Genomic DNA, 12,648 nt, shown 5'->3' with positions numbered 1-12,648 from the left:
CCAGGCTTACCACAACCAATGTAATGATGGGACAAGACAGCATGCGGCCCTACCTGCCCCTGCGCTGGTCACCTGTCTCCTGCTCAGGAGCCATTTAAGCATGAACTTGGCAATAAATAGCTCCCAGAACACGCAAAAGGGGCACTTCCGGCTTTTCTCTCCCTTCTGCCTCTGATACCTGTGCCACCGCAATAGCATGCGTCCTAGTTTGCAAATGGAATAGAAGGCTGCCCTTGGAAAAATATTGCTGATCCTAAAATGCCCTCCTAACGAGCTGAAGATAAAGCAGATTTAAATTATTGGGGGGTAAAGTTTGCCTTTTCGGAGGTGATCTTTGACTTCTTTTTCTTTAATGCTCTGGGCATAGGATGCTCTAGGTATCCGAATTATTGAACAGAGTTTGTAAGTATTTTTCCAATTCCTTTCAAAAACTGTAAACCAATTTTCATCTCTTTTATTGTTTGCTTTCAAATGTTCATTTGATTTCGGGTCAGCTGCAGTCCCAAATCTGGGACCAGCGAAGTCAACTTCTAAGGGTGCTGCTAGAATTTACATAAGAAATCTCTTTCATTCCATTGAAAGCCTTTGGACTACTCTTTTCTCCCTGTCTCTTTTTTCTGCTCTCGGGATAGGGTTTAATTGCTTCTCCCCCAGGGAGAGGGCTTCCTAAAATAGCCCTTGGGTCCTCCCTAGGGTGCTCCTTCCTTTTGAGTCTGTTGCCGAAGTACAAACCCCGCACTTTCTTTTTTTTTTTCTCTCTTCTTGCATTCAAGACAGCACAAGGTGTAAAAACATTTGCACAAAAGCACATCCCACAATTAAAGCTGTGTTGGTTAGGTTGCTTTCAAAGAAGTTTTTTCTTTTCTCTCTCTCTCTCTCTCTCTTTTTTTCCTCAGAAGCCTCCTGCATCTTTCTCATGCTAGTTGAGCTTTAATAGGGTGGGGAGGAATGGAGAACTCGGATCTGTAATAGCTCTTCACTTGACTGCAGCCAGCAATAACAGCGGGAGCAGTCAGAGATAAGAGAGAGGGGAGAGAGGGAGAGTCTGTGTGTGGAAGAGAGAGAGAAGAGGAGAGGGAGACAGAGGACACGCACACACTCAAGCAGCCACTTTTTTTTTTCCTCCCCTTCACTCTTTTCCCCCATCCTAGGATCCAATGATAGCTGGACAAGTCAGTAAGCCCTTGCTGTCAGTGCGGAGTGAGATGAATGCGGAGTTGGGAGGTGAGGACAAGGCTGCTACTTCAGACAGCGAGCTGAATGAGCCCCTGCTTGCGCCCGTGGGATCAAATGACAGCGAGGACACTCCCAGCAAGCTCTTCGGTAAGTCTGTCTAGGTCTTTCATTTCACTCCTACCATGATGTCCGGAAGAGCCATCCACGCCCTCACCCCCTCCTCTTTTTTTTTTTTTTCCTGTTGTTCATTCAATTTTCTTCTAAGTACCAAAGAGGACCTTGGCATCTTGGAGGGGCTGAACCACCCCAGCTGATGAAGCCAGCTGGCTGGGAGGGTGTCCTCCAAACTTTTCCCAACCAGGAACTTCCTCCTGCCCCTTTGCACTGGTCAGATATTGCTAGCGTCCCCGGGCTAGAGATCATGGGGAAAAAAAGAAGAGGAGAATCATCGTCAGGAAATCAGTTCCATTGTGAGAATTGGTTAACGTTTATTGAATAAATATCGACTCGGTTTCGGGTTGCTTCGCAGCCTTTTGTTAAGGGGAAGGAGAGTAAAGAGTTATTATCTGTAGTCAAAAGACCAGAGAGGGGAACTGAAAAATATCAATACCGGTCATTCTCTGCCAGGTAAACAGAGGTGGCTACGGGAAGGGCACAAAGACATAACATTTTGTGATCACAATTAGAATGAACATCTCTTCTTTTAAAAGGGTGATGAGGGAAGAAAATAGGTCCTTGGCATCCCTCGCCTCGGCCGCTGTCCTTTAACAGAGGTTTATAGCCTCATCCTAATGTAGAGGCAGCCCAGAACCTTTTTAGAAATCTTCGTTTCGTAAACAAAACAAGAACAAACAGAGTGCCACTCCAGCAAAGACATCTGTCATTCAAACAGATGACACTCTGTAAGCCAACTCAAGCAACTGTGATCTCTAATCAGAAAGGGGAGCAGGCTGTGTTGAGGTGCGTGACTGAGTGATGGATGGTGATAGATGTCTCTGCTGGGAAAGCACTTTATGGGATAGAGTGACATTAGGTTTTCAGAACAGTTGTTCCTGAAACACTTGCTTTTAATTATTTCCAAGTGTTTATATACTTCTGACACTAAATGTATATTATCTATACACGTATATAACACATACTAACCTGTTCATACATATATATACTAAACTGATATATATACCTCAGAGATATATATGTATTGATCAGGCAGAGAACAGGTTAAAAGCTGTCAAGTGCCTGAACTGTAAAGAAACACAACATCATGGCATAGACTCCTTTATTAAGAAAGTCATTAATTCAGTTAAAAACATGAGCTTAAAAAATAACTATAGAAAAATGCAGCTTAGTTTGGCAACTCTAGGCCAGCTTCAACACAGGAGTGTTCCTCTGATTTTAAATACTCACTCAGTCAAACACTAGAGGAGTATTGCAGAGAAACTTTCTGTATCAAATTTTCTGTTGGTTAAATACTGTTTTGTAGTTAAGAGTATAGGAGATGCCAGTTTCAAGAAATTTTTTCATATGACCGTTTCTTGCAAAAGTGGCAATTCCACTTCTGACGTAAATTTTCCATACCTAGGCATTAAGGTTTTAGTATTTTTACTTTAAAGAAATATTTTGTTGTAGTCTGAGTTTTTATCTGTGTAAGAAGAGTTATGTCCTAAAACACTCATTTCATTTCAAGGGGTTAGTGAGAGAAGGCAGATAAAACTGTAAATTGCAGGAAGGCAGAAGCCATGCTCCAGCCTCTTTGATGTTGAATATACTAATACTAAGCACTCTGACTTTTAAAAAGTAATCAATTGTGAATTCAACATAACTGAAGATAATGGATTATGTGTTCCTAAACTTTGCTTGCATTTTTTAAAAGTAAATGCTTTTTGTAGACTTTGACTTAAAACCTCAACTTGTTGTTGTTGGTTTTTTTTTTCAAATAAACCAACAGAAGGGTAATTAATTTGGCTTCTCAACATTTGTTTAGATTTTCCAAGGTTGAAAATTGTCATAGATTTGTTATGTCACCTCTTACTGATTGGCACGTGTAGAGAAATAAGCTTAAAAAAATCCAAGGTTGGGGGCGGGTCAAAGAAATTTGAATTAAAAGTTCTTTGAAAATATATCTTAAGTGGAATCTTTACGGGAATCATAGTGTAGTTTAGAAATCTTAGCAGGTTTTAGAAGGTACTCATCTTTACTTTGGAATACTCACCTTCTGAGTTTGTGCGAGAGAATCCAGCAAAATCTACATCTTATATCTACTATTTCTTGTTTATTCACTTTTATTTGGTCTCTAGAGTGCTTTTTAAACACAATGTGAATATTTTCCAGTTTCCTATTAGGTTAAAAGAAATCAGTAGATGAACAGTTTTGAAAACTTAAGAAAAAAAATTGGAGACAATTTGAGAAAGATAGAATAGAAAGCAGCCCAGAAGGATGCTTTTTTTTTTCTTTTTTGCAAAGTAAGCTGTGATTTTATTGTGACATTCTCATCGATGGAAAATTAACTGAATATTTATTCTGTCCATTTCATTTTACAGTAATCTTACCATTTATTATCTCATTGGTCTCTCAGGTTTCCTTAGCTACTGGTTCTATTATGCTCTCACCTTTTAATATTATTGGGACTTAGCATTAGGAACTCTAGTCTATGTAACTGGCTAAAACTTTCTAGTATAATTCTCAGAATTTTACTAGAAAGCAACTAGTTTACTACCAACTTTGGCAACACTTAATGGGTGGTAATTTAATGGATCATTATTTTACTTGACGTATGTTCAAGTTTTTTGTTTCCGTATATAGTTGTGATTATACTCTTCACTTGGTAATGAAGAATTATATTCTTCACGAATAACTGAGAGCGTCCAGGTTTATCTCTAAACAGTGCTTTTCTAACATACTCTCTCAAACCATCACTCTTACAGCATATTCATTGTATTTTTGAAAACTGAGTTTCTGGAGTGAAAGGAGCAGATTAAGACAAATTTTTTTTGTATATCTTGGTCTGTTTACTTTTGTGGAGAGACATTTACCAGTGAGAGGAGACAAGAAGAGTTCCATTTTTTACTGTACATGAAATTTCAGTATAAATGGATTTCTTTGGAGTATAGTCCCCCTTTTGTGTCTTGTTGAAATTAGCAGTCCAGAGGACGTCTGTTTCTCTCACAGAATGGCACCTTCAGCCCAAAACTAGAGGAGGAAGGCTAATACGGATGCCCTCTATGGATAAACAAAGGAAATTCCATTTGTTTATAAACAAATAAAAAGGAACCATTGGGCCTTTTTATGCTTCTCCTTAAATTACACCTCTGCACTTTACAGCATCCAAAGGGAAGCACACTCTACAGAATGTTTCAGTGTTCTGAGCAGCTCAGAATAACAGAAGAAACCAGAAGCCATATGCCAGCCTAAAGAGAAAGTTCAGAAAAGGGCCCTTGTGTTTTATAAAGTAATTACATCAGAGGTAATGTTTTGCTTAACTTGAACAGCCATGGAAACTAAAGTACACTTAGGAGGGATGAATCCTCATTTCATTGAGAAATGTGTGGTTAGCTCGTTCTCTGTGATATCATTAAGTGGTACATTATTTATTCTTGTAAAGCCTGTGGAATAACTCTTCCTTTTTCAGTTCCTGACTGTATTATGCAAAGCTCTGAGCCGTAGGAAACAGTATGGAGGAGAGTAGACTTGCACGTCGGGAGGTATTATCAGAGAATCTTGTTCTGTGTCTCCCTGTGTTTCAGCTGCGTGATCAGATGAGTGATACCATGCAGGGCTGGTCATTTAATATGTGATGAGTGATGTACATATCGGAAACCACTCTCAAAACTGGCCTTTGGCAAACAGTCTCAAAGGGATGAGGTTGCTGTGTTTCTCCAGTGACATTTATAGCACTCGTGTCAATGTGGTACTTCAGTTTTAGTTATGCCCATCAAGAATTCAGTGTTCCGCATTCAGTCAAGTTGGATGCTAAAATTCAAATGGTAGCATCAACAGCTTGGTGAGGAAAATGGCCCCAGAAAGGATAAAAATAATATATATCCCTAGAAAAAATATCTGTACTAAAGTTTTCCCATGCAGTCTCAGCAGAAGAAGTGAGATCGTATAAAACATGCACTAAATATTTTCTCTCATATATATTTGAAATTCCAAAGATGATTTATTAACAGTCCTCCTCCTGGGAATATTTTTATTGTTTCAAGTTGAACCTCATGATTGCTTTTCTTCAAGTCCCAACTACCTTGGGTGGCTGGGTTAGTTTCTTAGTGGTACCACACTGCACGGGAACTGGGCACACAGCTCTAAAGCCTTGAGCTGAGACATAAACAAACAAACAAAAAACCGTTTATAAACCTTGTGCCTGAAATAAAAATTGGTGGTTGGTTTTCTCTTATGATACTGTGTTTCTCTGGGTTAAAAGAAATTGCATGCAATGATACCTGTGAGGGTGGGTATTTTCAACGTCATTTATCTGTAAACTATTGCAAAAGGGTTGAAAGTTGGGTCAGTGATTCTTAGCTAGAAAATGCAGTATCTGTAGGGTTTTTCTTTTCCTTCCCTTTCCGTTATCTTTCTCATAGAAACATGTATTAGAAGATTTTTTTTTTTTAAATTGCCATCCAGTTTGACTTGATTAGAATTTATGGCAGTGGAGTCGTTTCCAATGACAAAAGGATAAAGGACTAAATTGTCTGTCACCCCTTGAGGCAGTGGTCTCTGCAGGTCAGCGTGGAGGTCGTTGGTTGGGTGTTATAAGGACTGCACTCAGTGGTGAACCTGCCTCTTGCCTGTGCATAAGTGGAGGCCTTCATTATAGCATCACTCACTCTCTTTATTACTTTATTTAAACATCTTTCAATGCCTTCATATTTGTAATATTCTGATAAAATATGCTGGGGCCAAGTAATCAGTAATGGGGCTTAAGCCCAAGAGGGTTTTAGCTGGGAGTTGATGAGGAAAATTCCCTAGAGAAATAGATTTACTGAAAATATGAACCATGTTTCTGGATCTTTTAAAGTTTCAATATTATAGCCATTGAAAATGCATACTATATTTTTCACTGAAGAGAGTGTGTTTTGTTAGAGAAACATTAAAACAGCATCTTTTAAAATCAGCTAACTAATCCGAGTAATAGATTTGAGGCTAAACCAGTTATTTAAAAAAAAAAGAAAGAAACCAGTAGAAACCTGTATTTGTGTAAGTAAATGAGATGCATGATAAGGTATTTGCCAAAAATCAATTATGGTTTCATACAAGCCCTTGTGGTGCTTCAAACAAGCCCTTGTGGTGCTGTTCTCTGACTACTGAGGGGGAAATGCACATTTAGAGACATTTCTTAACATTTAAGAAAATCTACTGCACCAAGGTATTTCTTTAAAAAGTCCAGTGTGTGTGTTTAGACAAATTTAGTTTAGTGTCCCCCACTCCCAGAAAACATTGAGATACTGCACTGATAAATAAATCCACTTTAAATAGCATTAATGTGTAATCTTGGAAATAAAAATAAATTCTTATCAAATGGCAGTGATGTTCAGACTTCACACCATGTTCGTTACATTGAGCTGTGTTCATTTCTACGGGGCACTTTGATGGAAGGAAGTGCACAATACGTGACGTAAGATTCAGTGGGGACTTTCTCACTGCCTTCTTTTTCCATCTCTTTGCCATGCCTGGGGTACTCAGGTTAGACCTCTGTATAGAGAAGAAAGTTCCATATTGCAGTGTCTGAGGATGCTACTACCTCGTAACACATTAGTGAATCAAAATGCTGATACAGATTTACACTTTTTCTTTCATTTTGATTGCTAGGATGCTTATATTTTGTTGTCCTTGTTGTTAAATGGTGCTGTAAAAAATCTGAAAGAAGACAAAGTATTAGAAATGACACTACGCTGTACCATCATCCCTTAAAATGATCCCATTGTAGTCTTTTTATCATCTGGGATGTTTTAACTTAAAGGTTACGTGGCATCATAGTGTTTTTGTAGTTCGTCCGGCTCAGTTTATGTCATAATTAATAAATAGAGGTGCATTTCGGATTCAAGCTCCCAAGGCTCAGCCCTTAAGTAGATTGCTTTCTTTCCCAATTACCTGATTTAATGATAAGAGTCAGCATTATTCTTTTTCAAGAATTGACCAAATAAATATTTTCCCCCACTTCAAAAATGAGATGTTAAGTGACTGTTGGCAGTGGACTTTGCTGGTTATTAGGCAGTAAACAGATAATTTGTGAGAGAGCAGATATTTTCTTTGATTGGCGACCTTGCTGGTTTATGTTTGGGGATTAATAATACATCAGACATTCACACATTAAAAAGAAAGTAGATGTGAAGGAGGAAGGGTAGAGGATGCAGTTCTGCCATGAGCTGCTCCAGATTATCCGGGCCTTCCCTGGGAACGGGGGTGGTCAGAGGCGCCGGCACGCTTGCCCAAATATGCACCTGGCTCCACTTCACATGCTTCTTGATTTTCTTATGCTAAAGAAAAAGATAGCAAAGTGTTTATACCAAATTGGCACCCTGTCAGGGGGCAATCTGTGTAAAGTTTCCTGCTGTCAGGTTAATAAATTTTTAAAAAATATCCAAAGGCAGAGGTAGCTAGAGAAAGCTCATAGTAACAGTTGCCATTCTCCAGCAGATGGGTGGATGGGTTTTCTCTTTAACAGCCAACGTGGCTCTGGAATTTTCTCATTTGTTGTCTTCCTAGGTTCTGTACTTCACTGGTGTTTTTGTTCAGCTTTCCTTTTATTAAAGCCATTTCAGTCTTACTTTTTAAATGTTTTCCCTTTTAAATTTACAATATCTTTTCTTTGAAAAGGAAATAGGTGAGCATACTTTGTTTTGAGATGGTATTTTACAGTTGCACATATACCTTATGCTATGAGTCTGAATGAGGTTCTAAATCTGTCAACACTGGGCTTTTCTTTGGGAATAGCTTCACGTAATGTTTATATTAAAATTCATTCATAAAGGAGTATTTGGGCTTTGGCAATATGGGGGCTTCTGATGAGGTGTGTTTATTAAGCCTGTTGACCTGACTCAATATTTTAAATGTAAACTCCCACCTTCTGCTTCTCAAAGTCAGAAGAAAATGTATCTAAAAAAATGATACAAGTGAACTTATTTACAAAAGAGAAGTAGACTCACAGACATAGAAAACAAATTTATGATCACCAAAGGGGATAGCGGGAGGTGGGGGGGAGATAAATTAGGAGCTTGGGATGAACATATACACACTACTATATATAAAGTAGATAAACAGCAAAGACCTACTGTAGAGCACAGGGAACTACACTCAGTATCTTGTAATAACCTATAATGGAAAATAATCTGAAAAATAATATATATATGTACATATATATGTAACTGAATCACTTTGCTATACACTTGAAACTAACACAACATTGTAAATTAACTATACTCCAATAAAAAAAATAACTGATATAAAAAAAATATAGTCCACCTGAAAAATAGTCAGATTTCATACAAATATGAAACAAGGGCACACTAGTTTGGTGACATCTCACTCTATGTTGTGGCAATATTGTGAGCTATGAAACATGGACTGTCTTTAATGCGAACACAGAGGTCAGGAAAAAATAACACTGAACCGCTTTTGGTTGAAGAAAGTTTGTCATTCTCAGAGAAATGGAAATTAACTTTTTGGGTAAGTGTTCAGAAATCATTTTGAAAAACTACCTAGTCAAGGCACATAGCTGCTAACTAGCTGCTAACATTCCTTTTTAATTGTTAACTGATACTTAAAAAAAAATCCTAGATGTTAGATGAATGTCTGTATTTCATCTGAGGATTTGAAAGAAAATCCATGCTCCAACTTTTCTTAGTCAAAGAGCTTTTAAGGTCCTAGAGTGGCAAGAACATACTGGTTTTTATTTTCATTGAAAACTTAGCTACCTGGAACAACATAACTAATACAGTCTGCATCCCTTTTATTAGAGGACTGCACTGCCATCAAACCTATTTGAAAATATGAGAAAAATGATCAGATTACAATTAGAGAAACTAAGTAACATCATTACATAACTAAATACATTACATATACTAAATTCTTAAGAGGTTTGTCGTGCTGAAGACCATTTGAAAATGGGATTCTGTAATGAAACCTGCATTCCTTAAGGTGGTGAATAATTAAAATAAAACCTGTTAATTTATCCTGAGAATGAGGTAGAATACTAAGATATTTTTAGGACACTTATCATGTACCAATTATACCCGACATGAAGCAATTCAACAATTTAATGAATGTATTTGTCCTGCTAGACATTGTTTGGTATTTGTAGTTTTCTGAGCATTTCTTCTTTTGCTGTGAAATAATCGTATTTTCCAGATTGATGTACTTTCCAAATATCTTGTGTTATTTTCATTTCATCCTATTAATGAGGAAAAAAAAAACAATTGTGATAAAAGTTTGTGAAAGCCAAGAAACCCATATTTAAAGATTAGTATTAATACAGTGTTTTAAAATAACAATGCACATTTTCCATTTTCTTATCACTTTCATACTTTATTTTTGTTTTCCTGTATTTTCTTTCTTAGGCACTGTGAATGCACAGTGAATAAATGTAGCACTACCCATGTAAAACATGTGTGTCTACTGTGTGTTCACATTTTCTCCTGTGTTCATGTGACACTTCAAATTGTCTTGCTAAATTTGTTGTATGAATGTGTTTTCTCTATCATAAAATTAAAGAAGTCTAATTTATAATAATAAGCTTTTAGTTCACTCTATCCATACATCACTTAAATATACTTCTCCTATACCTATGTATATTTTAAAAAATAGTTTCCAGATAAACTTAATAAAATTAATAGCTTGCCAATAAAGGACAACTAGTTATATTATAGTATTGCTTCAGGCATAGTTGGGCTTAATCCAAGTTCCAGTATCTTCTTTGAGGCTGCTATTCACTGAGCAGAGGAGACAACAGGATTTCTCAGAAATTGTGCAGTTTAATTCAGTAAAGAGATTTGGGGTTTTCTGCACAGTTTGATTTATATGGAATAGATATACATTTTTAAAACATACAAAACTTGCGCATGCTAGAGAAGATGCTAAATTTTGGGAACTTAAATATTTGTCTACTTGTGGGATACGCATACATTACAATATAAACATTTCTTTTTCTTTTTTTCAGTAAACGGCATTGGTGCAAGAGTTAGTGAGCGTAATTTTGGTTACACATTCCTGTAAGAATTCCATGTGCCTAAATATACATTTACATATACACATATCAAGATAGGATGGATGGTTGATATGATTTAAAAAAATCATTTTTGAAACATTTGCTGTTAAAATAGTGTGGTGTAATTAATCTCCTTTTGCAGTTCTTGATGGCCATATATGTGGTGATTTGTCTTTTACTATCAATATGGCAGGATTTTCTTCGATAAATTAATGGTTTGGGGTTATTGCACAACACTGTTAAGGTAGAAGAGGAGCTAAAGGATTAATTTGATTTAAAAATGCAAACATTTGAAGCTACTTAAAAAGCATGAAAAATTATTATTGCAGAGTGAATTTTTGCCAAAACCAACTGAAGGTAGAAGAACATAAAAAATCGAATAGAAAAACACATTTTCCTGTATTAAAAAATGTATAGACGCAGAAGTGGTCTGTGGGGTGAAATGCCCTTTTACAAACCTGCATTTTTTTCTTTAGTATATCTAATTTCTTTTAGCAAAATAGAAATATGTCCAAAAGGAAATATCCAGTTTTCAAAATGAGAAGCATGAAAGGAATATCAAATAAAGCTAACATTTTAATGGCTCCATTTAATTATATTTATATACTGCACTGTTATGTACGCATGGGTAAATATTCAGAATAGGGATCATCTTGATTATGTGGGAAAACTTTCACACTTTTGGGAAGAAACGTACATCATTGTTTTGGGTGTAGATTGGCTCATCTTATTCTGACTTCTAAAATTAAGGCAAGTTTTATTCTTAAGAGATACCTAAGGAATTGTTCAAATTTTCAGGTATACTGGTCTATTTCTTTGCTTTAGTTTGGGATCTTTACTTCTCCTATTATATTCCACGCTCATACTAATTCCGTAACAATCCAATAGGAATCTGCAGGCAATCAGAAAAGTGTTAAAACTAAGCATCGCTTTAAAAGGGATTAATGTCTACAGCCGCCTGCTTAAAAAAACAAAAAACTGGTCAGATTGGAGATTGCTGATGGCATTGAGATGGTTGTACTAGCCTAGGATGGTAGCTACCCATCTTGGCATTTGTAGTGTATCAATATGTTTTTATAATGATGCAATAATCTGGGCCCTGTAACAGTTTATGGTCCTTCTGAGAATTCTTATGGATTCTTAGAGTGACAGAGGTCTGAGAAAAGATCTTGAAAGCTTTCACAAAATCTGGCTCGGTGACAGAAAGCTAGCATGAGTGTGATTTAGCTGCTAAGGAATCCTATTGACTGGGAACATCATTAAACTTTTAAGTTAAAACTAAACCCACAAGACAAATGGTAGATATGAAGGATGAAGCGTACCCAGAAGGATGGCAGAAATTAAAAAGTGCTGAAGGGTCTGAGATAAAAGGCAAAATTCAGCAAGCTCAATGCTGATCTGCATATCCTACTTAGGAAAAGGATTTTTGTTTGTATACTGTTCTGAGTAGTGCCATGTGCCCTGGAAATTGGCATGAGTGCATTCTGGAATCTATCAGAATTCGTGGTTGCTTTTTTAATTTTCCCTGGCTATTTTTAGTCCATGATAAATAAGGAACTTGAATTTTGAATCTAGGACCCGTGAGATATAAAACTAGAAGCAGCAGGAAATAACCATGACGAGTAACTTCACATCAGTATATGCCCACAGACACCAATCTACTTAACATTGGTAATACCGCTAATTTCTCTGGGCTTTTTAAAATACACTTCCACAGGAGCTCTCAAAACCCATAAAAGTGTGGCATGTAAAGTAAATTGTTTGTCACTTGCCGACGACCTGCCATATTTATTGTCAGGAGAAATGGACATTCGTTGGGAGAGCAGTTGTTAAAGGCCAAACAATTTTTAAAGATAGCAAAGATACGTGAGGGTTTTCCTTTTTCTAACAATGAGCCACCCCTTCAGACATCAAAAGACAAGATAATAAGACACTTCAAGCACAATTCAAGATTATATTCAACATCTAAAGGCTCATCTCTTGTCAGTTTGCATTTACTCTCTCAGGGATGTGATGCTTCTATCATCTTTCTGTCAAGAGGAGTCTGGCAGAAGAGGCGAGAGCTCTTATTTCACACACTTAGGGTTTTTTATCAAATAGCCCACACTCGTTCTGATTCAGCCAAAATGGGGGGATAATTTGAAGAAGGTCATGCACAAGCACAAAAACCTCATATTGATTTGTGAGATTAGAAGGCATTAAAATTGCACGTTTCTGTTAGTTGTCGAGATGTTTTGTCAGTTTATTTGGTAATACACTTTTGCAGCCTGGAA

At 36.9% G+C, this 12,648-nt stretch overlaps 1 protein-coding gene across 2 annotated transcripts in view; it reads left to right on the top strand.

Moving 5' to 3' along the window:
* The window catches only part of POU6F2 (POU class 6 homeobox 2), a gene marked incomplete at its 5' end in the record, with an annotated part of 451,958 nt that overhangs the window by 87,996 nt on the left and 351,314 nt on the right, over positions 1-12,648 (top strand). Inside the window, one exon of one of the 2 annotated variants that reach the window (XM_082846261.1) lies at positions 1,152-1,323. In XM_082846261.1, the coding sequence (XP_082702387.1) occupies positions 1,152-1,323 (172 nt within the window). Of the gene's footprint in view, positions 1-1,151; positions 1,324-12,648 lie in introns of those variants that run through there. The other variant, XM_082846262.1, reaches the window with a different exon arrangement.

This window comes from Leucopleurus acutus, assembly GCF_964270905.1.
Source record: "Leucopleurus acutus genome assembly, chromosome: 9".
NCBI lineage: Eukaryota > Metazoa > Chordata > Mammalia > Artiodactyla > Delphinidae > Leucopleurus > Leucopleurus acutus.
Note: the sequence above shows the minus strand (reverse complement) of the source record. Positions and strands in the feature narration are given on the sequence as shown.